The sequence below is a fragment of the Vigna unguiculata genome, chromosome 5, assembly GCF_037176805.1.
Source record: "Vigna unguiculata cultivar grain cowpea cultivar isolate G323 ecotype 2 chromosome 5, ASM3717680v1, whole genome shotgun sequence".
NCBI lineage: Eukaryota > Viridiplantae > Streptophyta > Magnoliopsida > Fabales > Fabaceae > Vigna > Vigna unguiculata.
In genome coordinates, this window is record NC_140796.1 from 37,569,164 (window position 1) to 37,596,138 (window position 26,975).

At 38.1% G+C, this 26,975-nt stretch overlaps 2 protein-coding genes across 3 annotated transcripts; both read right to left on the minus strand.

The window, feature by feature from the left end:
- Positions 1–1,924: 1,924 nt before the first annotated feature.
- TOM2B (tobamovirus multiplication 2B) lies at positions 1,925–4,134 on the minus strand. 2 transcript variants are annotated; one of them, XR_003604510.2, is made up of 6 exons: positions 3,946–4,134; positions 3,163–3,228; positions 2,997–3,061; positions 2,686–2,776; positions 2,308–2,397; positions 1,925–2,222 (listed from the first exon to the last, which is right to left on the minus strand). XR_003604510.2 is itself a non-coding variant. In XM_028070876.2 (5 exons), the coding sequence occupies exons 1-5, from the start codon at positions 4,117–4,119 to the stop codon at positions 2,359–2,361; spliced, it is 435 nt and encodes a 144-aa protein (XP_027926677.1). In that variant the 5' UTR covers positions 4,120–4,134; the 3' UTR covers positions 1,925–2,358. The 2 variants fall into 2 exon arrangements, 1 of the variants encoding a protein (XP_027926677.1); XM_028070876.2 differs by having other exon boundaries at positions 1,925–2,397.
- A 13,804-nt stretch (positions 4,135–17,938) lies between these two features.
- On the minus strand, positions 17,939–19,385 carry LOC114184595 (uncharacterized). The gene is made up of 2 exons (XM_028071911.1): positions 19,067–19,385; positions 17,939–18,687 (listed from the first exon to the last, which is right to left on the minus strand). The coding sequence occupies exons 1-2, from the start codon at positions 19,383–19,385 to the stop codon at positions 17,939–17,941; spliced, it is 1,068 nt and encodes a 355-aa protein (XP_027927712.1).
- Positions 19,386–26,975: the final 7,590 nt, after the last annotated feature.

The following is a 26,975-nucleotide window of genomic DNA, read 5'->3' on the forward strand; positions in this document are numbered from 1 at the left end:
TTCACGGTTAGCGGGTATCCATTTTTAATATCCATTTCTTATCCATTGCGGGTTTTATCCGCGGCTACCCATGAATACGGATATTTTTGACATCTCTAGTGTATCCACAAAGGAACGTGGCATTTAAAGTTAAAAAAAAAAAGATTGATGGAGAATCTCCCCCAAATACATGCTAGGTTATGCAAATTGGTTGGAAGGTACGCTTTATTCAATCGGATTAATGATTAAGTTAAAATTATTGTTAATAAATAACACTTTTTTTTGTAAGAGAAATCATGCAATTAATTTCTTATATTAAGAGATAAGGTAATCTTTTTAATATTAGTTTAAGTATTTGATCTAATACATCGGGTGTTAAAATTCCATTTTTTAGTACTTATTTATCTTAGTTATATTGTATTATTAAAATTGTAACTTGGGATGACAAAAATACTCGTGTTTATGAGTATTTACACATAAAATTCGTGATGGATAGTTGGTACTCGCGAATATTTGTTATATTTAGGTAACGATATTAAGATACCTGTTTATTGACAGATCGTGTGCGAATATCATATTATTTATACCGAGAGTACTTATTACCCGTACAAAATTAAAATTATATTTTATTAAATTTAATTTAATTAAAATTATATTTATATTTATATTTTATTAAATAAATTTAATTTAAATTTACTTTATTTATATTTTATTTTACATTTTTTATAATTTTATTTAATTTTAATTTTAAAAATTTATAAAATATATTTTTTTTTAAATATATGTAGATATCCACGTCTACATGTAAGTTTTAAAAAACCCACAAATATTTTTTTACTGTGAGCCAAGTTGCTAGTAGGCACCCTGCTCCACCGTATTACCATCCCCTCATAATGAGCATTCTAACTCAAGCTAACCGGTCATTTATAAAGTTTAGTTTTTAAGTGAATTGCAATTTTTTTATAAACGATTTATTTTGGTTCAGTTAAGAAAAACTACACAAATTTAAATAAAAGTAACAAAAATCAAATATATTTTTAAAATTGAAATTATATTTTGAAATTAAATTTATATTTTAGATATAATTTATTATATAAATTATAATGTATGTACCTGTTTTATAAAATAATATTACTCCACTCTTTTTAAAATATCATTATTTTACGAAACAAGTTACTTTTCAGACCGATACCAAACCTATTTTCACATCCCTATATATCACTTCTACCCTGTAAATATTTTCTATATGTATTTATAATTTCAATGTGCCAATGTAAATCAATTCATGATCTGGTTTTAAGTTTGTAAAATTTTTAGACAGAAATTTAGTTGACATTATTATATAAGGTTATGTTTTTATTCTACAGAAATAGTTGAAAAAAATGCCAAGAGCACAGTTGAGCTTTTTCCATCTTTTGCATCCCATAAAATTCTTAAACACCCCGTTTCTACGAATTGATTAGAAGAGGTTAAAAGTTTAGGTAAGTGATCTACATTATTTCTGATATTGCAATTTTGTATCTTTTTGTACTTCAACAATGGATCAAAGTACCATAATAATCAGAAGAGAAACTGATTAGATTATGCACAAATAACAAAGTGAACTATAGCAACAAGAAAAAATCCAGTTCATCTTACAAAATAAAATAAAAAAAAAAAAAAAGACAAAACAAATGTAACCCAAATAATAATTTTCATCAGTTTTAATACTCCCCGTACTCTTCAAAGTTGTTTTCCCCATTCCCTTTTGGATCATTTTTACTGGCTTGATTAACTGCATATGAAAGTTAAACTTTGTCTATCAGTCTTAACTATATCAGCAAGGTGTCAAATTTTGTATTCCCTCTTTCTTCTCTACATCCAAATCTCTCTTTTATAAAAAGAAAAAATAGATAATAGTTGAATTTAGTAGTGATAACAATAAGAATAGAAACACAAGGGCATATGTAGAAGTGGCATCATAGAATTGTTTTTTCTTTCTCTCTGCTTTGAAAATGGTACATTCTGTAGCAAGTAAAACAAAATTGACTTCATAAAAGATACACCACTTTCACATTACATTTGGCAATTCACCAGAGTTGAAAAGAAAACATAAGATTAAAATGGACGGAAATACATTACAGGACACAGATAGCCAATTGTCATCAAGCAATTAAAAGCCTAACCTTGAGTTCTTTGGACAACATTCCCTATATGAAACTTGGAAACTGTCATTAGTACTCAACAGGTTTCTCGGTTGAATGCTTTATCAGAAGATGGAACAACATTTTGTTATTTGATGTGCAGGAAAATTGCAAGAAGGAAACACAGCAAGTCTAAGTTCCAAACCTTCCAAAAACTCTGCATGAATTGATCACAGGTGACACTATACAAGTTTGTTTAACTGGTTCCTTGAGAATGGTTTCCCGGTTCAAGTTCCTGTTAAGGAAAACATTGAAAATGATCAGCCATAAAGCACCAAAATCATCCACAAAGCTCATCACCTTCTGCATATTTCTTATTATGTTCATTATTCCTTTCTTTTTTTTCCCATGTAGAGCAAGGTTCATCTTAGATAGAATTATACAAACAAAAAAAACTTTGTCGTAAAGTCTACTAGTTCCTAGCTTTCTCCAATCAGAACATACACTCTAAATATTAAACTTTACTTTCAATTACAAGGCAATATTTACAACTGCATTGGTGACAACACTATCATATTTACACCTGCTGAAGAGGATGGGTTCGTGATAGTGCACTAAGCTGGCTACTTTCCATATTTGAGAGCACCTGAACCACGGTCTTCAGATGCGGAACACTGCAAATTCATGATCCACATCAGCCACAGTAAAAACAAAACCCACAAAATGCACTGAATTTCACACCAAATCATGATGCACCACTAGGCATCAGCACAACATCTTCAAGATGCATAATTAGCACTAAACAATTTAGCTCAAGGTTTCAACTCATAACACTTCATATGCACCCTAGTTCCAAATTATAGCTTATTCAATTAGACAAGAGAAGGTTCTGACTTTTGTAGCCCATTTTCCATGTGTCCATCCAGAGATGATATCACCTTAGGTAACTGCTCCAAAATCTGTGCAACAAAAAACCGAAAGCAACCATCATTACACACTTTTCCACATTGATGAGTCATCTCATCTACAACTATAACCCTGCATCAGATAAATACAATACCTGCTCTGTGTTCTTAATGGTGGGAACCATAGCCAAAAGGTTCTTAGGAAGCTTAACCAGTTGAGCCTGCAAACGATACAAAAAGGGCAAATTCAGCAAAACTAAAGATTTTGGTTAACAGTGTACATATTTTTACTGTCAATTACTCCATGACTTTTGAAGTAACTTAATTGTTCATGCACATCTAATTTAACGATTTTCATCGTCAATCATTCGGACATTATCGTAAGCACGACCTTCAAAGAAAGAGTTCACTATAAAATAAACGAACTTAACATATAAGATAGCACACGAATGCGTAAAAGTGTTAAAATTTTCAAGAAACAACAGGTCTCTAAATGTTCAAACTGATAATATTTTATTTTCTGAAAAAAAAAAAAAAGAAGCTCTAATTTAAACCTAAATGCGTAAAAACGTTGCAATTGCATCATGCTGTACAATTCAATAATAAGTTGGTCTCTCATTTAGTATCAAATTGGACCTGTAAAAATAAGTCATTGGTCCTCAACCATTAAATCCTGATAACAAATGATCTCGCAAATCCTAAGTACAAGTCATCACTGCGACGACATTTTCCACAGATAATAAATAATAATCGTCGCCCAACCATGAACTAAACCCTAACATCAAACAACAACATGCAAAACAATCAAAACTGGTCTCCCATCAAAAGATCATCTGATCAAACATCAAAATGTTATTGTTGAAAGCAAAGTTTTATTTACTTTTTTATTTATATATAATTTTTGCAATTTCAATGAATTGATAGTGTTGATGTGGTACCTGGGCAGGAGAAGAGTGCTGCATAAGGTGGAGGAGGTTGGAAGTAGACTGCACCGCCTGCGAGATCTGCTCGGCCACCGTAGCCTTCGCCGTCCCTCCGCCGCCGACCGAGCCCGGTGCCGCCATTCTTCGCCAGAACGCAGTTTGACCGTTTATTAAATTGTCGAGATTCATTTGTCAATGCTTTATTGATTCGTGCTAATTGTTTTTTTTTTACTGATCTGAATCAGAACTATGGCTGTTAATTTCAATATGGTGAAAGATTAAAGAGTTAAAAGGGTTAATTTCAATATGGTGAATTGTTAGACTTTTATATCATCATAAAAGAAATAAGATCAAAATATTACGATTTCAATTCTTTTTGATAAGTCAATACATTATTAAATATTTAACTGGTGAACATAATTTGTGAAAATTGAAAGCCTTTTAGTAAAATACACCCAAAATAAATTTAAGTAAAATGGTTCATAAAAAAATATCGATAAATAGTGAAATGATTAATTAAATATATATGTTAAATTGTTCTCCTTATATTTTCTTGAAAAATCAATGTTTTATAACAATAATATAGAAGTTTTCTTGTTAATTTTTCTCTTATTGGTTACTTGATTATAATAGTCGCTTTTTTTTTTTTATTTAACCTCCTTTTACACAGATAATTATCCCAGTTTTTCTTATGCTTTTATTTTTAATAAATTAACGGATTTTGATTTAATCTTTATAAAAATAATTTATTTTCATTTCTTTAAAAAAAAAACATCTTTAGTCACTATTGTACTTTACACCATTCTCTTATACATAATACTTTGTGGGATGATAAGATAGACAAGAGAATATGATATGCATAATTTGAGTATTATGTATATAAATAAATCAAATAATTTTAAGATATAATATAAATTTTGTATAAAAAAATAAAATTTTGTTGAAAAATTCATATTTGTAAGGTCCTATTCTTTTTATGACCCTTTAATAAGAGGGTTGCTCCAAATTTGATGGGCCAAAGAACTGGCCCAAAGGTTATAGCTGCTCCGAAGTTTGCCCTAACGCTTCCACTCTCATTCTCTCACAGATCCAGCCGTCACCTCTCTTTCCCTCTCACAGAAAGCTCTGCTAGGGTTAGGTTTCTGCCATCTTCAAGCTAGCTCAAAGTTGATTTCTACCCCATGCAAGTATTGTTGCTAGCCTATACTGGCCTCCATTGTTCCTTTGTGCATTTTCCAGTTAGGGTTTCCAAGTAACCCATCTCGTGTTTCTGCTTCGTTATCTTTTCAGCTCCTCCGTTCGTTCCTTGAGTTGCTGTGTTCCCCACGCTTGGCTGCCAAAGCCCTTTTTATCCCCTTTCCATGTAAGGGAAGCTAGAACCCACTCGTGTACTTCGTTTTTATTGTTGTTTTACTGTTGTGCTGAGGGTCTTTGGCTGATTTGAGGTTCTGAGTGCTTGAAATGTGTTTGGCGTGTTGTTTTGGATTGGTGGGTACGACTGTTGCAGGAGAACAGTGGCGAGACTTGTTAATCTCGCCCAAGCGAGCCAGTCTCGCCTAGGCGAGATGAATAGGGACTCGCCTAGAACTTTTTGCGCGAAAGGTCGCCCAAGCGACCAGCTCAGCTTTTTGAGCGAGCGAGCACCTCGCCCAAGCGAGATCCCGCGTGTGCTCCTGCCCCTTTTTCGAGCCCTCGCCTAGGCGAAGGGGAGCTCGCCTGGGCGAGAACATCTCGCCTGAGCGAGACCCTTAAACCTGAGCGAGGGGCTGGGCGAGACAGTGCGTTGTTGGATTGTTTTGTTGATCTCGGATGGTTGGTATTTATTTAAGTATGATTTCTATGATGAGAAATATATAATAGAGTGTTATGTATGTGTGGCATGATTCATGGATTGTGAATGATGGGTTTGGTATGAATTTGGCATGTGAACTAAATGAGGTGGTTATTATTCAAGTGACATGATAACGAGATGAGTTGAATCTTATGTACATGGATGGGTTATGAGGAGTTGGAATGAGTTGGACCTGGAAACATGAAAGGTATTGGCTTTAAAGGTTGACATAATGAATATATCTTTGCATGGCGAATACTACTTGACTGTGTGATCATGTTTTGTCTGTGTCAGTGCATAATTCCTTGGGGTCTCTAGGTTAGACTTTCAAGGTCGCGCTTCAGTGGTCAGGACGTAATTCCATGGCCCTTGTTAGTGGGTGTCCATGGTGGTGCCCCATCTGTATAACTAGGTAAGGATTCAAGGTAAGGTTGCATCCTGACACTCTAAGGAGTTAGTTAGTCTCACCTAGAGCGGACTGACTCCTGTGGTGAGAGTAGGAGGAGGCCTGAAATTCTCTAAGGGCTAACCTTGTGGTGAGGGATTTGATTTATTGTAACACTGTAACACGTAGCTCGGGGGTGAGCAGAGGTATCCACCACAAGTGCAAGCATCCGCTGAATCCGACCAGGTTATACGTATCCGAATGAGTCGAGTCGAGTCATAGTGTATTGGTTGAAGAGTCTTGACATGCTTGGATGATGTATGTATATTGGATGGTGAAAAATATATATGATTGTGTGATTAAAAACATTGTTGGCTCTAGCTTACCCTTTTCTTGTTGGTTGATTTGTATGTTGTGTTCTTATCTTCACGATGATCATCAATTTATTGATAGGAGCAGATGCGAGGGATAATCGTGGTCATCAAGGAAGAGACGACTCTGCTGCATAGTTTTCTAGGGATATCTTTAGAGCTACGGCCTATGTATTTGTCAGTCTTTGCATTTCCTTGTGGTTCCAGTAGACTGTTCATCATGTTCTTTTTTGTGGCACCGTGGTGTGCCTTGGTTGTAAGGCGTTATGTTTAAACTCTAGGACTGTGCTGCTATATTATAATTGTGTGACATTTTCTTTTAATTACATGCATTAATTAATTGGGACGTTACATTTATGGTATTAGAGCAGTCATTCCTTAGGTTTGTGGACTTGGATGTCCGCTTAGCTTTCTTTGTGTCTTCTGAGTGTTCTTAGTTAAATTCTTGCCTTTATCAAGTCTAACCAAGTGATTTTCTGTGTGCCACTGATCCATGGCACCTCCTCGTAGGACTTCGAAATCATCTCAAGGTGACGTACCCGATATCGCCAGGGCAATAGAGGCGATGGTAGCTGCTATGACGCAGCAGAGCATGGCGATGATGCAACAACACGAAGCATCCATGCAGCGACAGGCAATGTCGCTTGAGCAGCAACAGCTTGTGATGCAACAGATGGAAGCTGCTAGGGCAGCTGCTGAGGATGCCCATCGGCAGCACATGGAGGCACTCCGCCAGCTGGAGGAGAATGGGGCGACTGCCCCTGTGTTTGGCCCAGAGCCACGGCCACCAGTCAGGGAGTGGAGTCTGGAAGACTTCTTGAAACACCATCCCGTGAAGTTCAACGGGAAGACTAGTCCAGATGCAGTCGATCAGTGGCTGAAGGATCTAGAGAGAATCTTCGATGCGAAGATGTGCCCAGTAGATAACAGGTTGGCCTTTGCCGTCTACATGTTGACCGGGGAAGTTGAACACTAGTGGATGAGCATGAAGTCCATCATGGAGGAGAGATGAGAGCCGGTGACTTGGGAGGCCTTCAGGGGAAAGTTCCTCTCGGAATATTTCTCGGACAACGTCAGATATGCCAAGGAGGTGGAATTCCTCCAGCTCACACAGGGAGGGAAGTCAGTAGCTGAATATGCTGAGAAGTTCAAGCATATCAGTCGTTTCTACACCTTGCCACTCGACGAGGAGTGGAGATGTCGCAAGTTTGAAAATGGACTCTGCGGTGACATTCGCTTGATGGTAGCACCCTTGTCCATCAAGGATTTTGCTGCTCTGGTGGAGAAGGCCAGGGTAATGGAGAAGGATAAGAGCGAAGTGGAGAGTCAGAGGCCTCAGCAGTCTCAGAGGATTGGAGGACCATCTGGGTCCAAACCCAAACATGAGGAGCGGAGGAGATCGTATGACAAACCTCACCACCAGTCTCAGGGGTCTAGGGGTCTTCCTCCCTAGCAGGGTCAAGTCTAGTGCTATATATGTGGAGGTCCTCACCTGAGGAGCGCTTGCCCACGCATGGAGGGTTACCGTAGATGCAACAACTGTGGCAAGGAGGGCCACTTTGGGAAGGATTGTCCCACCCTTGCTAGGGTAGCAGCACGCCCTCCAGTTCAGGCTCCTCACTAGCACCAGCGGAGAGATAGAGGCAACAGGTCTCAGGCGACAGGCAGGGTGTATGCCATGACCGGAGCAGAGGCCGCAAGCTCAGGTAATCTTGTTATGGGTCGATGCATGATAGCTGGTGAATCCTTGTGTGTATTGTATGATTCTGGAGCGACACACTCCTTTGTGTCAATTGCTTGTGTGGAGTGTCTGGGTCTGCCGGTGTGCGAACTATAGTGTGAACTTGCAGTATCTACCCCGACATCGGGTCTAGTCAGGACGTCGTCCTTATGTTCTAGGTGCCTAGTGGAGGTGGGGGGACGCAGGTACAAGGTAAATCTAATCTGCCTACCTCTGCAGGAGTTGGAGGTAATCTTAGGGATGGATTGGCTCTCTGCCAATCGCATTCTGATAGATTATCGGGAGAAAAGATTGTTGTTCCCCGACTCAGAGGAATTGGAGTTGGTGTCTCCTTAGGGAGTGGTGAAGGAGATCCAGAGTGGCGCGCAATGCTTCATAATCTTCGCTCGTATGGAGGTGGGAGAGAGAGAGAGGGAACATCAGTTATACCGGTAGTGCATGAGTTTGAAGACGTATTTTCAGATGAGGTACCAAGATTACCCCTAGTAGAGAAGTGAAGTTCTCTATTGATCTGGTACTAGGGACAGGCCCAGTCTCGATGGCCCCGTATCGTATGGCTCTGGTAGAGTTAGTGGAACTTAAGAAACAAATATAGGAACTGATGGAGAAGCAGTTCATCCAACCCAGCACCTCGCCTTGGGGAGCACCAGTGCTGTTGGTGAAGAAGAAGGATGGGAGTTCACGCCTGTGTGTGGACTACAGGCAACTGACCAAATGATGATCAAAAATAAGTATCCGCTCCTAAGAATCGACGACTTGATGGATCAGTTACATGGATCGTCAGTTTTCTCGAAAATCGATCTGCGGTCGAGATACCATCAGATTCTGGTAAAGGCTGATGATGTACAGAAGACGGTCTTCAGGTCCAGATATGGCCATTACGAGTATGTGGTTATGCCTTTTGGTGTGACCAATGCTCTGACGATGTTCATGGACTACATGAACAAGATCTTCCGGCCTTTCCTAGATAAGTTTGTCGTAGTCTTCATAGACGACATCCTTATCTATTCCAGGACTTAGGAGGAGCATGCAGAACACCTGAGATTGGTGCTTGGTGTTATGAGGGAGAAGCAGCTGTATGCCAAGTTGTCCAAGTGTGAGTTCATGATGGGTGAGGTTCAGTTTTTGGGGCATGTGATATCCGCCCAGGGGATTGCAGTGGACCCAACGAAGGTCGAGGCAGTGGTAAAGTGGGAAAGTCCTAAGTCGGCCACAGAGATCAGGAGCTTTATGGGGTTAGCAGGCTACTATAGGAGATTCATAGAGGGATTCTCCAAGATAGTGGCACCCTTGACACTACTTACTCGGAAGGACCAACCCTTCACTTGGACGGACAAGTGTGAGGAGAGTTTCCAGGAGCTTAAACGGAGGTTGACTAGTGCCCCCATATTGGTAATTCCGGATGTTGGGAATCCGTTTGAAGTCTACTGCGACGCGTCTCATCATGGGTTCGGCTGTGTTCTGATGCAAGAGAAGAAGGTTGTAACGTATGCTTCGAGGCAACTTAAGGTGCATGAGCGTAACTATCCCATTCGTGACCTGGAGTTGGCAGCTATAGTATTTGCCTTGAAGATCTGGAGACACTATCTTTATGGTGCTCAGTTCCGAGTGTTCAGTGATCATAAGAGCCTCAAGTATTTGTTTGACCATAAGGAGCTGAACATGAGACATAGAAGATGGATGGAATTCCTAAAGGATTATGACTTCGAGCTCCTATATCACCCAGGGAAGGCAAATGTGGTGGCTGATGCCTTGAGTAGGAAGATCGTACATGTTGCACACCTTATGATCAAAGAGGTGAAGTTACTAGAGGAATTCTGGGATATGAGGCTACAGGTGGAGGTAGGGTCTGAGTTCATTAGATGTAGTGCCCTAACTATATCTAGTGACTTCTTGGGCTTAGTGAGAGAGAGACAGTTATTGGATGCCAGTCTGAACAGAGTCAGGGAACAGCTTGGGTTAGATGAGGCTAAAGATTTTGCTTTGGGTGATGATGGTATACTGAGGTTTCAGGGTAGGGTATGCGTACCTGATGATGTCGAGGTGAAGAAGTTAATTCTGGAAGAAGGACACAAGAGTCGTCTTAGTTTGCATCCTGGCATGACTAAGATGTACCAGGATCTTAAGGAGACCTTCTGGTGACAGGGAATGAAGAGGGATGTTGCTCAGTTTGTATCGGCCTGTTTGACATGTCAGAAGGCGAAGGTGGAGCATCAGAGACCCGGTGGGATCCTACAGCCCTTGGAGATACCAGTGTGGAAATGGGACAGCATCTCGATGGACTTTGTGACCCATTTGCCACGGACTTTTAGAGGACATGACATCATCTGGGTAATAGTGGATCGGCTGACCAAGAGTGCCCACTTCTTGGCGATGAACTTGAGGATGTCCATGGCCAAATTAACCCAGCTGTACATTAAGGAGATCGTGAGGTTGCATGGAGTACCTTCGAGCATAGTTTCTGACAGAGACCCACGGTTTACATCCTGGTTCTGGCAAACCTTACATGAGGCTTTGGGGACCAAGTTGACTATGAGCTCAGCCTACCATCCTCAGACTGATGGCCAATCAGAGAGTACCATTCAGTCACTGGAGGACTTATTGCAGACATGTATACTAGACCACCTGGGTGCTTGGGATGAGGTATTGCCCTTGATCGAGTTTACCTACAACAACAGCTTCCATGTGAGCATAAGCATGGCGCTGTATGAGGCCCTTTATGGTAGGAAGTGCAGGACCCCTTTGTGTTGGTACCAAGATGGGGAAACAATACTTGTGGGACTGGAGTTATTGGAATAGACTACTGAGAAGGTGAGGATGGTGGGAGACTGAATGCAGGCTTCTCAGAGTAGACAGAAGGCCTATGCAGACCGTAGGAGGAGGCCCTTAGAGTTCGCAACTGGCGATCATGTGTTCTTGAGGGTGACCCGAACCACTAGTGTGGGAAGGGCTCTCTGTTTAAGGAAACTTTCTCCTAAATTCCTTGGTCCATATCAGATCACGAGGAGGATTGGACCAGTGGCCTATAAGATAACCTTACCCCCGCAGTTGGCAAACCTACACCCAGTGTTTCACGTCTCGCAGTTAAGGAAGTATGTGTTTGACCCGGCTCATGTGTTAGAAGCCAAGGATATACAAATCAGGGAAGATCTCACGGTGGAAGTACCACCCATCGCTTTAGAGGACAACAAGGTTGAGGAGCGCCAAGGAAAAGTTGTTAGCCTTGTTAAAGTCATATGTGATCGGAGGACAGGTGACTCGACTTGGGAGCTAGAGGAGGACATGAGAAAATCACACCCACATCTGTTTACCTGGTGAGTCTTTATTTTCGAGGTTGAAAATTTTGTTGTTGGAGAGAATGTTAGGCACTATTCCTTTTATGATCCCTTAATAAGAGGGCTGCCCCACATCTGGTGGACCAAAGAACTGGCCCAAAGGTTATAACTGCTCCGAAGTTTGCCCTAACGCTTCCACTCTCACTCTCTCACAGATGCAGCCGTCACCTCTCTTTCCCTCTCACAGAAAGCTCTGCTAAGGTTAGGTTTCTGCCATCTTCAAGCTAGCTCAAAGTTGATTTCTACCCCATGTAAGTACTGTTGCTAGCCTATACTGGCCTCCATTGTTCCTTTGTGCATTTTCCAGTTAGGGTTTCCAAGTAACCCATCTCGTGTTTTTGCTTCGTTATCTTTTCAGCTCCTCCGTTCGTTCCTTGAGCTGCTGTGTTCCCCACGCTTGGCTGCCAAAGCCCTTTTTAACCCCTTTCCAGGTAAGGGAAGCTAGAACCCACTCGTGTACTTCGTTTTTATTGTTGTTTTACTATTGTGCTGAGGGTCTTTGGCTGATTTGAGGTTCTGAGTGCTTGAAATGTGTTCGGCGTGTTGTTTTGGATTCGCGGGTACGACTGTTGCAAGAGAATAGTGGCGAGACTTGTTAATCTCGCCCAAGCGAGCCAATCTCGCCTAGGCGATATGAATAGGGATTCGCCTAGCACTTTTTGCGCGAAAGGTCGCCCAGGCGACCAGCTCGGCTTTTTGAGCGAGCGAGCACCTCGCCCAGGCGAGAGGGGTCTGGCCTAAGCGAGATCTCGCGTGTGCTCCTACCCCTTTTTCGAGCCCTCGCCTAGGCAAAGGGGAGCTCGCCTGGGCGAGAACATCTCGCCTGAGCGAGACCCTTAAACCTGAGCGAGGGGCTGGGCGAGACAGTGCGCTGTTGGATTGTTTTGTTGCTCTCGGATGGTTGGTATTTATTTAAGATTGATTTCTATGATGATAAATATATAATAGAGTGTTATGTATGTGTGGCATGATTCATGGATTGTAAATGATGGGTTTGGTATGAATTTGGCATGTGAACTAAATGAGGTGGTTATTATTCAAGTGACATGATAACGAGATGAGTTGAATCTTATGTACATGGATGGGTTATGATGAGTTGGAATGAGTTGGACCTGGAAACATGAAAGGTATTGGCTTTAAAGGTTGACATAATGAATATATCTTTGCATGGCGAATACTACTTGACTGTGTGATCATGTTTTGTCTGTGTCAGTGCATAATTCCTTGGGGTCTCTAGGTTAGACTTTCAAGGTCGCACTTCAGTGGTCGGGACGTAATTCCATGGCCCCTGTTAGTGGGTGTCCATGGTGGTGCCCCATCTGTATAACTAGGTAAAGATTCAAGGTAAGGTTGCATCCTGACACTCTAAGGAGTTAGTTAGTCTCACCTAGAGCAGACTGACTCCTGTGGTGAGAGTAGGAGGAGGCATGAAATTCTCTAAGGGCTAACCTTGTGGTGAGGGATTTGATTTGTTGTAACATTGTAACACATAGCTCGGAGGTGAGCGGCTCGGGGGTGAGCAGAGGTATCCACCACAAGTGCAAGCATCCGCTGAATCCGACCAGGTTATACGTATCCAGATGAGTCGAGTCATAGTGTATTGGTTGAAGAGTCTTGACATGCTTGGATGATGTATGTATATTGGATGGTGAAAAATATATCTGATTGTGTGATTAAAAACATTGTTGGCTCTAGCTTACCCTTTTCTTGTTGGTTGCTTTGTATGTTGTGTTCTTATCTTCGCGATGATCATCAATTTATTGATGGGAGCAAATGCGAGGGATTATCGTGGTCATCAGGGAAGAGACGACTTTGCTGCTTAGTTTTCTAGGGATATCTTTAAGGCTACGACCTATGTATTTGTCAGTCTTTGCATTTCCTTGTGGTTCCAGTAGATTGTTCATCATGTTCTTTTTGGTGGCACCGTGGTGTGCCTTGGTTGTAAGGCGTTATGTTTAAACTCTAGGATTGCACTGCTATATTATAATTGTGTGACGTTTTCTTTTAATTACGTGCATTAATTAATTGGGATGTTACAATATCATTTTCTCAAACTTGATTTGTAATTTGGTATTTTATATAAATTATGAATTTATCAAAAACTTGACTAAATTATACAATTTTATATTTTATTTATATAATTATTTTTTAAATTTGGGGATTTAATTGAATTTTCTGTGCTTAAAGATTGATTTAATTAGGATTTGTGATTATTGAATTTATTGAGTAAGTTTGGTAAAAGTGGCGTAAAAATTGATTTTAGTTGCATAAAATATTATTGGATATTCTAACGTTTGTTAATGCAGCTGGAATTTATTTTTGGTCAATTAATAGTGTGATTTTGAAATATTCAAAGTTACAAAATAAGTCCAAAATCAAGAAATTCTGGAAAAAGAATAAATCAGGAGCTAAATGCACCCCCATATTTTATTTACACACTCCTCCTGCAAGTGGACCACAAAAAAACCTGTTCTGCACCCCCAGTTTTCACTAAGTTGCACCCCTCCTACCACTTAAACTCCACTCAACCAGATCATGCCATGTGGCAATCCCCACCTTTTAAAATTAACCAACCATAAGCTGCCACGTGTCATAATCCTCCACTCATCAAATTGACCACTCAGATCTTGCCACGTCATCATCTCCTCCATCTCACACATGAAACCCTAACCCTAATTTCCCTTCCACCCACCATGGCAGCCGCCGCCGCCATCTCCTCGCCGGCCACCACTGAAACTCGCCGGAAACAGCAACAACCTTACGCTTCCACCACCACCATCTTCCTCCTTCGCGCCACCTTCACCTACAACGCACCAGCGGCGCCATCTCCGTCAACCACCATGAGCACCGCAACTCCGCCACCGTTCACGCACCATCGCCAAGCCGGAAACCACCGCGAGTTCATCTTCTCCGCGAGCGCGAGCAACCAGCGCATCTCCATCGAGCTTCGCACCTCCACAACTTGCCGGAAATGACGAATAGCAACAACCACCGCGAAGCGCCATTACCACGATTCTGCAGCACCACTTGAAACGCCGGCAGCCACCACACTTCATGTGCAGAACCACCACACCTCCATCTTCTCGCCTCCGCACCTGCAACTTCAAACCATCCAGCGGCGCCACCATAGATCGCGATCATCTTCTTCACTCGCGCCACCACAGATCGCGCAGCTTCCATCACCGTGCCGCCTCCGTCTTCTCCGTTCACGCACCTGTCCTCGCCGGAAAAGAAGAGCTTGCCGGAGCAGCCACCACGTTGGAGCAGCCGCGCCGTCATGAGGGAGGGAGAAGAGTGTGAGAGTGAAACCCTAATTCTGGAGAGAGAATCTGCACTGCCACGTGTCAGCATCTGATAAGACAGTCAAACTGGTCAACTCTGGTCAACTGGTCAAAGTCAGCAGTCAATTCTGGTCAAAACTGCAAATATGGTTAAATGAGAGGGGCAGAATTGGAAATTGAACAGGAATTAAGTTGCTAATTAATTAAATAAAAATAAAAGATTTTAGCAACTGACAAATAAAGTCCAAAGTCCAGTGGAAGCCTATATAAAGAGACTTAAGGGAGCAGAAGCGGGGGGACTTACAATTTACAACTTACAGCTTAGACACTTAGAACTCTCTGGTTTTGGCAGATACCGTCTCCACCACATCTCTCATTCTTTCTTTTATTTTCTTTCCTTCATATCATCATGTATTCCATCAAAGCCATGGAGGGCTAAGCTTTTAGGGTTGATTCCACTGTAATTTCTTAACTGGATTCTGAGGTTAGATGAATTTATATGTTTTGTTATTTTGATTATTGTTGTGGTTTTTGTTTATCTATGTCCTTTGCTTCTTAATTGAATAGAAAATAATGATTTTAAATCTACATGCATGCTAATCATATGAGTTAAAAGGTTTTTAAATTAAATTGAGACTTTACTTTGATTTTGTTTAGAAACTTTCATTTGATTAAATAAGTTTTTGCCAATAATTGAGACTTTAATTTGATTAGAGGTAATTACTTTAACTAAAATTAGTCAAGACTTTACTTTGATTAATTAAGTTTTCTATTTGGTAAAGAAACAAAGGAATAGACATGATTAGGCATAGTAAAATTAATTGAGACTGTACTTTGATTAAATTTACTATGGACAATCTAACAATTCTCACTTTTAATTGAGACTGTACTTTGATTAAAAGTGAGGATGCCAACAAATGAATTGAGTCTTTACATTGATTTATTTGTAAATCAACAACAATAATTAATTTAACAATAATCTCTAGATAACCAATGAAGAATCTTATTTAGAAAAAGCAGTGGAATTGACCTATTTACTATTACTGTGTTTACAATCTTCCGTGTCATTTTCTTTGCATATCAAAACCCCCTATTTTTATAATTGCTAGTTTTAATTGCATTTTTAAGAATCAAATATTTGAGATCAATTCCGTATTCGTTGTGAGACGACTCAGGGTTATCTTAACCCTAACTATTTTGTTCACTACTAACTGGCAATACTGAAGTTGCTAAAGTAGTGGTAATTTGATCGCCTAACGACAACGATATCACTACGGCCTATGTATTTGTCAGTCTTTGCATTTCCTTGTGGTTCCAGTAGACTGTTCATCATGTTCTTTTTGGTGGCACCGTGGTGTGCCTTGGTTGTAAGGCGTTATGTTTAAACTCTAGGATTGCGCTACTATATTATAATTGTGTGACGTTTTCTTTTAATTATGTGCATTAATTAATTGGGACGTTACAATATCATTTTCTCAAAGTTGATTTGTAATTTGGTATTTTATATAAATTATGAATTTATCAAAAACTTGACTAAATTATACAATTTTATATTTATTTATATAATTATTTTTTAATATTACAATTATATAAGATTTTCAAATTATAGTTAATATTATAAAAATATTTTCAAATAATTATTATTTAATTTAATATCTAATATATAATCTATAGTACTATAACCATATATAAAATTATAACTACTTTATGTACACAAATATCTTTCCTATTATATTTGTTGTAATATTAAAATACGTGAATTTCTTCTTATACCTCCTTGATTTTTTTGCACTTTTAAAAACTTTTTAAAACCCAAAATTATCTTTTGACTATTTTAGAAAAGTTACGCAAACCACACTTTGAAATTTATTTTTGAATGTCAACTTCTGATAAAAATGCTTTCAGATGTCAACATTCGGTGAAGAATTTAGACATCCGGATGTCAAAAAAGTATATATACTGAAAGTCGACTTTATATATATATATATATATATATATATATATATATATATATATATATATATATATATATAAAAAGTCGACTTCTAATGCAACGACTACCGGTCCCACGACATCAGATTGCTCCTCGTCGACAACAAACCACATCAAACCTCTAACGCACCAGATCGACGTTGGAGCATATAAGAGCACCTCGTGCCACCAACACGCGTTGTTAAAGGACGCGAGTCACCATTAAATGCAACAACGACAACACATAACTCCTTAAGCTTCACAAATCACCACAAAGATGCGAAGACAAATCATGATCCACGAACAACCACCACAAGCTCCAAAATGCAAATCCACCTTGTGAACCCTTCGTTGGAGAAGGAAGACAAACCATACCTTCTCTATAGATCCACGGGTTCTTTTCAATGCAACAACCTAAAAACGTAAAAACCTGAAACAATGCATACCCAACTAGCCTAAGCTCCAATGAACAGCGGTCCGTTGGTGGTAATGTTAGTGTTTAAGCCAAACACTGTTAGTTATGATAGTTAATCGTCGTTGCCTTTTTTCCTTATTATGTTTTCTCTATGTTCTGTTATTTCCCGTTCTAGTGTGTTTATATAAACCTGAATGGCTTATCATTCGTTTTCGTTTTTTTCCCTTATAGGCATTTCAGTTGGCATTATTACGAAACTAGGCACATTTTAAAAAAATTACAAAAATGGGCAAAACGTGTAGGGGTAGAACGTTTTCATATGAAGAAATCGTCATGCCCCCAAACATTTTTTGGTCAAATTTAGTCAGAGGATGAAATCGTATAGGGGGTGTACTATTTTTAAAGAAAATCATTGTGGGACAGCACGATTTTACATGAAATAGTGCAGGGGGTAACGTTTTAAAAAATTGATTAAATTAGGATTGGATACAGAGCAAGCATAATAATTTGTAATGATTTAATATAGTTTTTTGATTCATCAAAGAATAAAGTATTTGAAATTATAGTGGATGAAACCATAAGAAATGTTAATGTCATAAAAATTGTCTTAATTTTGACATTGAAGAAAGAAGTAAAAAGCATCGAAAAGTAAATTAATTGAAATTAAAAATGTACAAATTATTGGCGAAATGGATATTGTCCCCTATGATGACCCTCAATGCGACAATAAGAGCATTTTTTTGGTTTATCCATAATGGGTTGATCCATTTCGTTATGGATCCTAGTCGTTGTAGGTCGTCCGGAAGCCTTGCGCTTAGTTTGGGGGTCCGGAATGAAATTAGGACCTGTATATGTTGACCAATAGTCCTCATTTCGCAGGGGGTGGAATTGGACTTGATAAGCCTTATTTATGTAATCAAGGCTGTAAACTAGATCGATAAAATTTGAAAGTGGCATATGACCAAATAAACATACAGCTATGACGTGATGACAAGGTAACTGACTAGCTTGGAAGTGACCACAATCACACCACCAATCATTTAATCTGACAGTGAATGAGATTGGTTTTGGCCGATATTGATGGGGGCTCGATATCTCTTGCACCTCAAATTCAGAATTATCTCGATCGTAGCGTTGAACATGACAATATGCAGATTTCTGGTGATTTTGTTGGAGCAAGGCAGTGACGTCTTCTGGATATTGATGACCAGCTCTTAACATAGAGTTTGCCTTTAAGCCGCGTTCAACAAACCAAGCATTTATGTTTTGAAATGTAATTTTCAATAGTGCACAGATAGGTAACGATCGAGCCCCCTTAAGCACAAAGTTCATGCACTCCGTCAAGTTTGTTGTCATGTGCGTGTACCTCCGTCCCCCATCATAAGCCTGAGACCACTTATGTAAGGGGATTTTATCAATCCAAGCTACTGCTTATGGGAATTGGGACCTCATAGCTGAAAGTTTTGCTTGCACGGTAGGTTGTTTGACTTCGTATGTGAAAAAGAAATATAAAATGAAATGAAAAAATATTTTGTGCATGTGGAATGTAAAGTTAGGAAAATGTCGTACCCAAGTTAATGAATTATTTCTTGAGATCGGCATTTTTGAAGCGGTTGTTGAAGTTGGAACCTAGATGACATATGTAGTAGACGGAGTGAAGATTGCTTGATTCTCAGTCAACTTCTTCCGATCGTAGGGCTGACAAAATGCCCTTGCCTCTATCAGTAATTAGGCATAGATTTGGTTGAGGAGTTACATGCTCTTGTAGTAGTTGAAAAAACCAAATCAATGCCTCTTTTGTCTCACCTTCTACTATTGCAAATGCCAAAGGAAATATGTTTCTATTTCCATCCTGAGCAATTGTAGTTAGCAAGGTGGCATGATATCTGCCTGTTAAAAAAGTTCCATCAACTTGAACAACAAGTTTACAATACTTAAAACCTTCAATGCATGGTCCAAATGCCCATAAGTAACGTTCCATAATGTATGTAGATGTCCCATCCTCACCATCAACATTAACTAGAGGATCGGAAAGTTGAAAAATTGTCCCGGGATTAGTTTGTTGGGCAGCTTGTAACCATCTGGGAACTTCATTATAAGATTGGTCCCAATCACCATACTCCATGGTAATTGCTTTTTCCTTCGCTATCCATGCTCTTCTATATGTGGTCGTGTATCCGTAACGACTTTTTATGTATGCGACCAAGCTTTTGATGCGAATGCTTGGATTTGTCCGAACCAAATGAAAAACAATGGAAGCAATTTTGGTGGAATCCAGATTATAGTGATCTTGTGAAATTAATGTAGAGAAACATGTATGTGTACCATAAATGGACTTAATTTTCCAATGATGTGTGATTTTAGTGTAACTAGCCCTCAAACGCCATTGACATCCATTGTTGTAATGGATGCATCGTGCAACATAAAGATGGGGTTTCGATTCTACCACATTGAAGCTGTATCCATTGGTGATGTGATAATGTTTGATGGCAAACATTGTTGCCTCTTTTGAATCGAATTGCATGTGTTCTTGTAGTTCGACTTCCCCATATGAAATGTAATCGATAGTAGGAACCAGAACAATTTCTTGATCATCTGCATTGTCTTCATAAAAATCATCGAAAGTAAACTCTTCGACAATGTCTGGAATGACAAGTTCGTCTTCGATTGGATTAGACGAAGAAGATCCTTCATAATTTCATGAACTTATTATGAACACGTTGGTAGAAGTATTGGTATGCAGAGAAGTATTGATAGAAGAACAAATGGTAGTGTGATTGTATATATAAGCGTTTCAGTTTTCAGAATCAAAAGGTGTGGGTTGGGGGTGCGAAAAAAAAAAGGATTTAGAGAAAACGTGCACCCCCTACACGTTTTCATATAGATGGTTTGTGGATCACCGGGGGAGAACAAGATATAGATGGTTGCTGTAATTCATTTAGTTTATTTTCTTTGCTTTTCATTTTAAGTTATGTGCAAGTTGTTAATCATTTTATTTTTCTTTAATTAGTACAATATTTTAAACTTTTTTATTAATGGAGTAGAAATTGTATGACAAAAATATGTTATGTTGTAATCAATTATATGGACCATGTTATCCATGACCACAATTAATTTGGTGCAAAAATACGTACTCTAATCGATTACCTTCATAGTGTAATCGATTACCATCATCAATTTTTGACATGTGATGCGAAGGTAATCGATTACAGATTAAGTTAATCGATTACAGCTTACCTTAATCGATTAAATAATACCCGTAATCGATTAATGCGTGGTCCTGCAACAAAATTGTAAAATGTAATCGATTACACAAAGCATGTAATTGATTAACGAACTAACAGGAGCTCCTGGATGAGAATTTTTAACTTGGTAATCGATTACAGAAGCCCTGTAATCGATTAACAGGAGATTTTGGGAAACAAATTTCACGTTGTAATCGATTACACTAACCCTGTAATCGATTACAACTTGTCTTCCACTATAAAAACAACATTTTCTCTCTCCGTCGCTGCACACCACAAACCCTCATTGCGCCCCCATTGCCTCCACCGTGTTTTCACCATTATGCCTTCATTTCTTAACCAAATCAACTCCTGTTCATTGCAATCTTTCTGATTTTCAATTCTCCACAAAACCCACCGATTAAAATCTTCAGAAACACCCAAAAATGGCTGAATCTTCAAGAAAACGCAAGACTAAAACTGGTGCTCGCCGTCGCCGTGGTGTCGTCGTCAACGAACCTGATGAAATGATTGCACCCTCACAGCGACAAAGACTCTTCTCTTTCGTAGCATAATATGAAAGGTATACTTCAAAATTTTCCGGCAGAGATATTATTGAACCCAGATATCCTGATGATTTTATTGCCAAACAAAACTTTGAGTGCTATGATATACTGCACAACTTAGGATTATTACCTTTTTTGACTAATCGTCAATGTTATTATCCGGAGTTAGTTAGAGTCTTTTATTCTAACTTACAAATTACTGATGAAGGGGTTATTCTTAGTGAAGTTAAGCATGTCAAGATTAGAATAAATATAAATATGTTTTATCGTATAACTAGTTGGGGACTCAAGGTGTCTGTTTTGAGGGAAACATGGTGGAGAAATGGAGAGATGATTATTCTAGTCACAATGCAAAATTAATGATTTGTCGTGACAATGTAAATATTAGAGGAAGAATATTGGCAGGCCAAATGAAAGTGGAAACACGTATCCTGCACTACATCATATGTCGATGCTTGGTGCCCCGATCAACTAACCTTGCCCAAGCTACTGAAGAAGACATTATCTTAATGTGGCCAATGCTAATCGGAAGGCAGCTTAACTAGGGTCATCTGGTTAGATATCGCATGAAAAAGGCATTAAGAGACCATACCCCTTTACCATATGCAAATCACATTACTGACATTTTAATTAAGTTTAATATTCCTCTAGAAGATGAACCATTTGAGGAGGTTAATTGGAGAACAAGTCCAATTGGTGCTGACGTTATTCATTCCTTTGGTTTTGTAAAAAACTAAAATGGTCAATGGGTTTATAAACGTGATATGCAGGATACATCTATTCATGATGACCGCACACCATCTCCACCGCCCAGTCTACCCAGGATGCATCTGCTGCTATGCTTAATGATATTATCCACGAAATCCGCAATCTCCGGGCTTTTGTTGGTTCAAGATTTAATAGTATAGATGCTCGGGTTGGTCAACTTGAGGAAGACATGGCTTATGTGTGGCGCCAATTTCATCCTTCTAAGATTCATTTTGATCTTTATTTCATTCAAAAACTTTGTATTTATTTAATGTACTTTCACATTGACATTATTATTGGTTATGTTAGTACTTTAATTGATTGTAATGATTTTTTTCATTATTATCACTGTTTTTTGTTTCATATTCGACTATATCATATATCATTGCTTTCCTATCCGGTAAAATTTTTGTTAACATTTTTTTTTCAAAAAATTACGCATGTAATCGATTACAGTTCGTACGTAATCGATTACATTATACCCAGAACACTACAACACATGCAGTAATCGATTACATCATACGGTAATTGATTACTGCATGAAAAACGTTACCCCCTACACGATTTCATGTAAAAATGTGCACCCCCACATGACTTTCTTTAAAAATAGTGCACCCCCCACACGATTTCACTTGCTGACTAATTTTGACCAGAAAATGTTTGGGGGCCTGACTATTTCTTCATACGAAAACGTTCTACCCCCACACGTTTTGCCCATTTTCGTAATTTTTTTAAAATGTGCCTAGTTCAGTTATAATGCCAACTGAATTGCCTATAAGGGAAAAAAACCTTCATTTTCTAATGAAAGTATTATCTTTTTATACCATATTTCTCTCCTCCTAAAACTTCTATATGTTATCTAGAGTTGCGTATAATCCAAAGTGTCTGAGGTGGTAACATCGAGTATTCCTGTTCAGTGCTAAAAAGTGTGGTTCAGCATGAGGTATTCTTTGGTAGATAATGTGTGTTTCTTGGCTGAAAAATGTGAAGGTAGAAAAAACCTCAAGATTTGATCAAGGTAGAATCATGGCTGGAATGGGAGGGATAATATAAGGTTTGTTGTCAATCTTTGATGGCAAGATGTTTGATGATTGGCGCATTAAGATGTTGGCCATCTTTGGCTTTCATGATGTGGCGGAAGTAATGTGTGACAGACTGGTGGAGATTGGTTCGAAAGCCACTAAAGAAAAGAAGAAAAGTTACAAGATGATGCAGAAACTTAATAGTAAGGCTCATTTCCTTATCTATTAATGTGTAAGTCCCAAGATCTTCAACACGATCTCAAGAGCAACTACTGCTAGAGAATGTTGGGAAATTCTGGTCAAGACCTATTGTGATGGAGACAAGAATAAGAAAGGAAAGCTTCAAACCTTACGAAGACAATTTGAGTTCTTGGATATGGATGAAAAAAAAAACTATAATAGATTTTTTTGATAAAGTTCAGGAGCATGTTAATGTCATGTAGGGATGTAAAGACAATACTACATATCAACAAGTCGTGGACAAGATCCTATGAACACTACCCTAAAGGTTTGATCACGCGGTTCTTACGATTGAAAAAACACAGGATCTGGAAAAGATGGAGATTGAAGAACTTCAACACTCCTTGGAGGCACACGAATATCGCATCAATGAAAGGAAACACTGCCAAGAACAGACACTGCATGTTCACTCATAGTATAAAGGCAAAACAAAGGGTTCAAGAAAACTGATAAGGTTAACACCAAAGGGAAATTACTGGAACAAAAGAGTGGTGAGTGACACTATAATAAGTGTTACTCATTTTAAAGTATTTGGCTCAATTTGTTACAAATGCATACCTCACCAGCTTAAAAGGAAATTAGATGATAAAGTTGTTCCTCTAATCGTGGTTGACTACCACTTAACTAGATGATTGAATTGTTTGATCCTTAGGATATTGCCACCACACCAGATGGTAATTTTGTCCATTTTGCTCTCATAGTTAAGGTATAACTTGTTGAATTCGAGTAGGTAGTGGTTGATATGAGGTGGTTGAAGGCGTTGCAAGAAGAAATTGATTCTATTGAGAAGAATCAGACTTTGGGAGTTGACAAATTTACCTCTTGATAAGAAGCCTATAACTCTAAAGTGGGTTTATAAAGAAAAAATAAACCCACAAGGAGTGATAGTGAGATATAAGGCCAAATTATTAGCTAAAGGGTTTCAGCAGAAAGTTAGAATTGACTATAGGGAATTGAATGCACATGTTGCAAGAATTGAAACAACAAGGCTTGTAGTTTCACTTGCAACATAGCTTCGTTGGCCAATGCATCAACTTTAAAATCAGCCTTCTTAAATGGCAAACTGATGAGGAAGTATATGTGATGCAACCACAAGGATTTGAAATTAAAGAGCATGAACACATGTTGTATAGGTTGAAAAAGGCACTTTATGGTCTTAAAGCCTGGAAAAGGTGAATTGGTGGTTTCATGAGTGAAATTTGATTTGAGAAATGTGCATCCAATCACGGTGTGTATGTAAGATGTTGTCATAGTCAGAGAAAAGATGAAAAGTTGATTGTGTGTTTGTATGTTAATGAACTTATTGTCACTAGCAGTAGTGAAGAATTGATATCCAATTTTAAGCATCAAATGTTGAATGAATTCGAGATGATTGATCTAGGCAGGCTAAGTTACTTTCTCATAATAGAATTTACAGAAACTAATGTGTTGTAATGCACCAATCAGGATATGCGATGGAGTTGTTAAAGAAGTTTGAGATGCACAAGTGTACCCCTGCCAAAACACCAGTAGAAGTAGGGCTAAGTTTAGAGAAAGAACTAGAGGAAGGGGCTATAAATCCCATTGTCTATAGACAGGTAGTTGGTAGCCTAAGGTACATTTACAACACAAGGTCTGATTTAAACTTTAGTGTTGGCCTAATCAATAGATATATGCAGACCTCGAGACACTCACATTTGAATGCTGCGAAAAGTATTTTGCATTATCTGCAAGGTACACATTGCTTTGGAATTATATTTCCAAAGGTGAATCAAAGGTTGCACTAAGTATCACTGCTTATTCAGATGCATATGATGCATATTAGTGTGGAGACAAGAGGGACAAGAAAAGCATAACATGATATATTTTCTTTCATGGAAAATCACTTGTTTCATGGATTTTAGCAAAGGAGTCAGTGATGGCTCTGTCCTCTTGTGAAGTAGAATATGTAACACCCCACCAAAGGAGTCTAATATATTGTTTACTTGTGTAAGGGAAATTCATTTGTATTCATATAGCAAATAATAGACTAAAAAAAATACACCACTCGAATGTATCGTCTATTAATATACATGATATTTATGCGAATAAAATGTTAACATACATATAAGTGTTTGTAATAGAAGTTTATTTATACTTTAACAGACAACTAAAGGTACTTTTAGTTTGAAATACATCATAAACAAGTTACACCATATCAATTGTAACTTTAATAGAATCCAAAGTTACATGAAAAGTTAAGCTAGACAATCTCATTGTTATATGTTAGGTCTCCATTTTCTTCCTTTGAAAAATAAAGAAAGTAAGGTTGAGTTTTTCCTTTAACTCTAAAACTTCATCATAGAACATTTCAAAATATGGTCATTTGAATAAACTTTCAATTGAATGAAACATCTTTACAAAAGTTTAAATCTTCATAATATCATAATTAACCATGCCAAAAATATCAAAATCAAGTTAATCAATAAAATAATCATTTCCGCATGTTTTAAATTTAGGATATCAAAATCCTCATTATCAATCTTTTAATAATCATATTCGTATAATTTTGAGTTTCAACTCATCAGTATATTCATCGTATATTCTTTCTTTATATACTTTGGGTCCCAAACACTGCCATTAGACCTTTCCGAATCATAATAATGGTCTTACGCCAATATGGATAGTGCCAGTAGGCCAAACATTCTCATGGATACAATGTGTGTGTTATGCGTTATTCCACCTTCTTGATCTTACAGTATAGTCAAGAGGACGATCGATAATAAAGTGTGAGGCTTGTGAATTTTCAAATACCCGGCTAATTGGGTACGTCAATCTAGGATATCTATGTCACCACCCTCCATTATCCTAGGTCTACCAAACCTTTCTCTAGACTTTATACCCAGTATATCTCTATACTATCCATACATTCCTTTTTATTCTTTATTTTTGTACTATGATTTATAATCATCCTTTCACATTATTTTTGTAATTCTTGAAACTTTCACAAAATTTTGGTAGCATAACAACTACGTTTCTATTTTTCATAATTTTCAAAATAATCAAAACAACCAAATTAAAAAGAGTTTAAAATCAACAACCAAGAATAAATCAATCTTTCACAATAACTTTACAGAACATTATTCAAAACAATAATCATAATTAAAACATAATTTTCGTATAAAATCTTATAAGTAAAATAGCAAACTTGTTTTATTTATAACTTTTTGTGTAAAACATCAAATAAGATGATTCTTGAACCTAACCCTAGGTTTTCATATCCAAAGAATATATTTTTCAACTCAAAATTTCAAGATAATGTATGAAAATTTCAGAATCAAGAAGACAAATTGTAGACTTAAAGAAAACTTGTTAAGATAAAGACTTCCAGATTTGAGATAGACCTCATACCTTGGAGATGCTAATTATACTCTAAGATGGAAATGAAGACCTCAAGGTGTTGAAATCCCTTTCCTACTTCAATTTTCTCACAAGATTTTAGACCTCTCTTTCTCTATGTTGTAGGATTTGTGAAGAAGATGTGGGAAATGAAGTCGTATTTATAGGAAAAACCTTATACAAATGGATAAGGAGGAATTGATGGTGGATTTATGAGATTCCTTAGTGAGGATAATTTTATTTTCATCATCTAGAGAAGCTGGGTCGAAATCTCTATTGTAGGCAAATTCATGGCAGTTTCAAGGAGACCTGTTGACTTTCTAGAAGACTTGTTTTTACTCCAAAGTGTAAAATTCATATCTCTCACCAAACACCTCCATTTGTAAATCCCAACAGTGAAACTAAAGCCATATGTCTCTAGAACATCTCGGACAAATTTGAGCTTAATTCAACGGTTAATGAAACTGGAATCAATATTTTACTGAAATAACTCAAAATAGGACGTAAGTGTTGCCAGTTCATCTTGTGAAAATTATTTCTCTAACCACAAGCCTCTAAA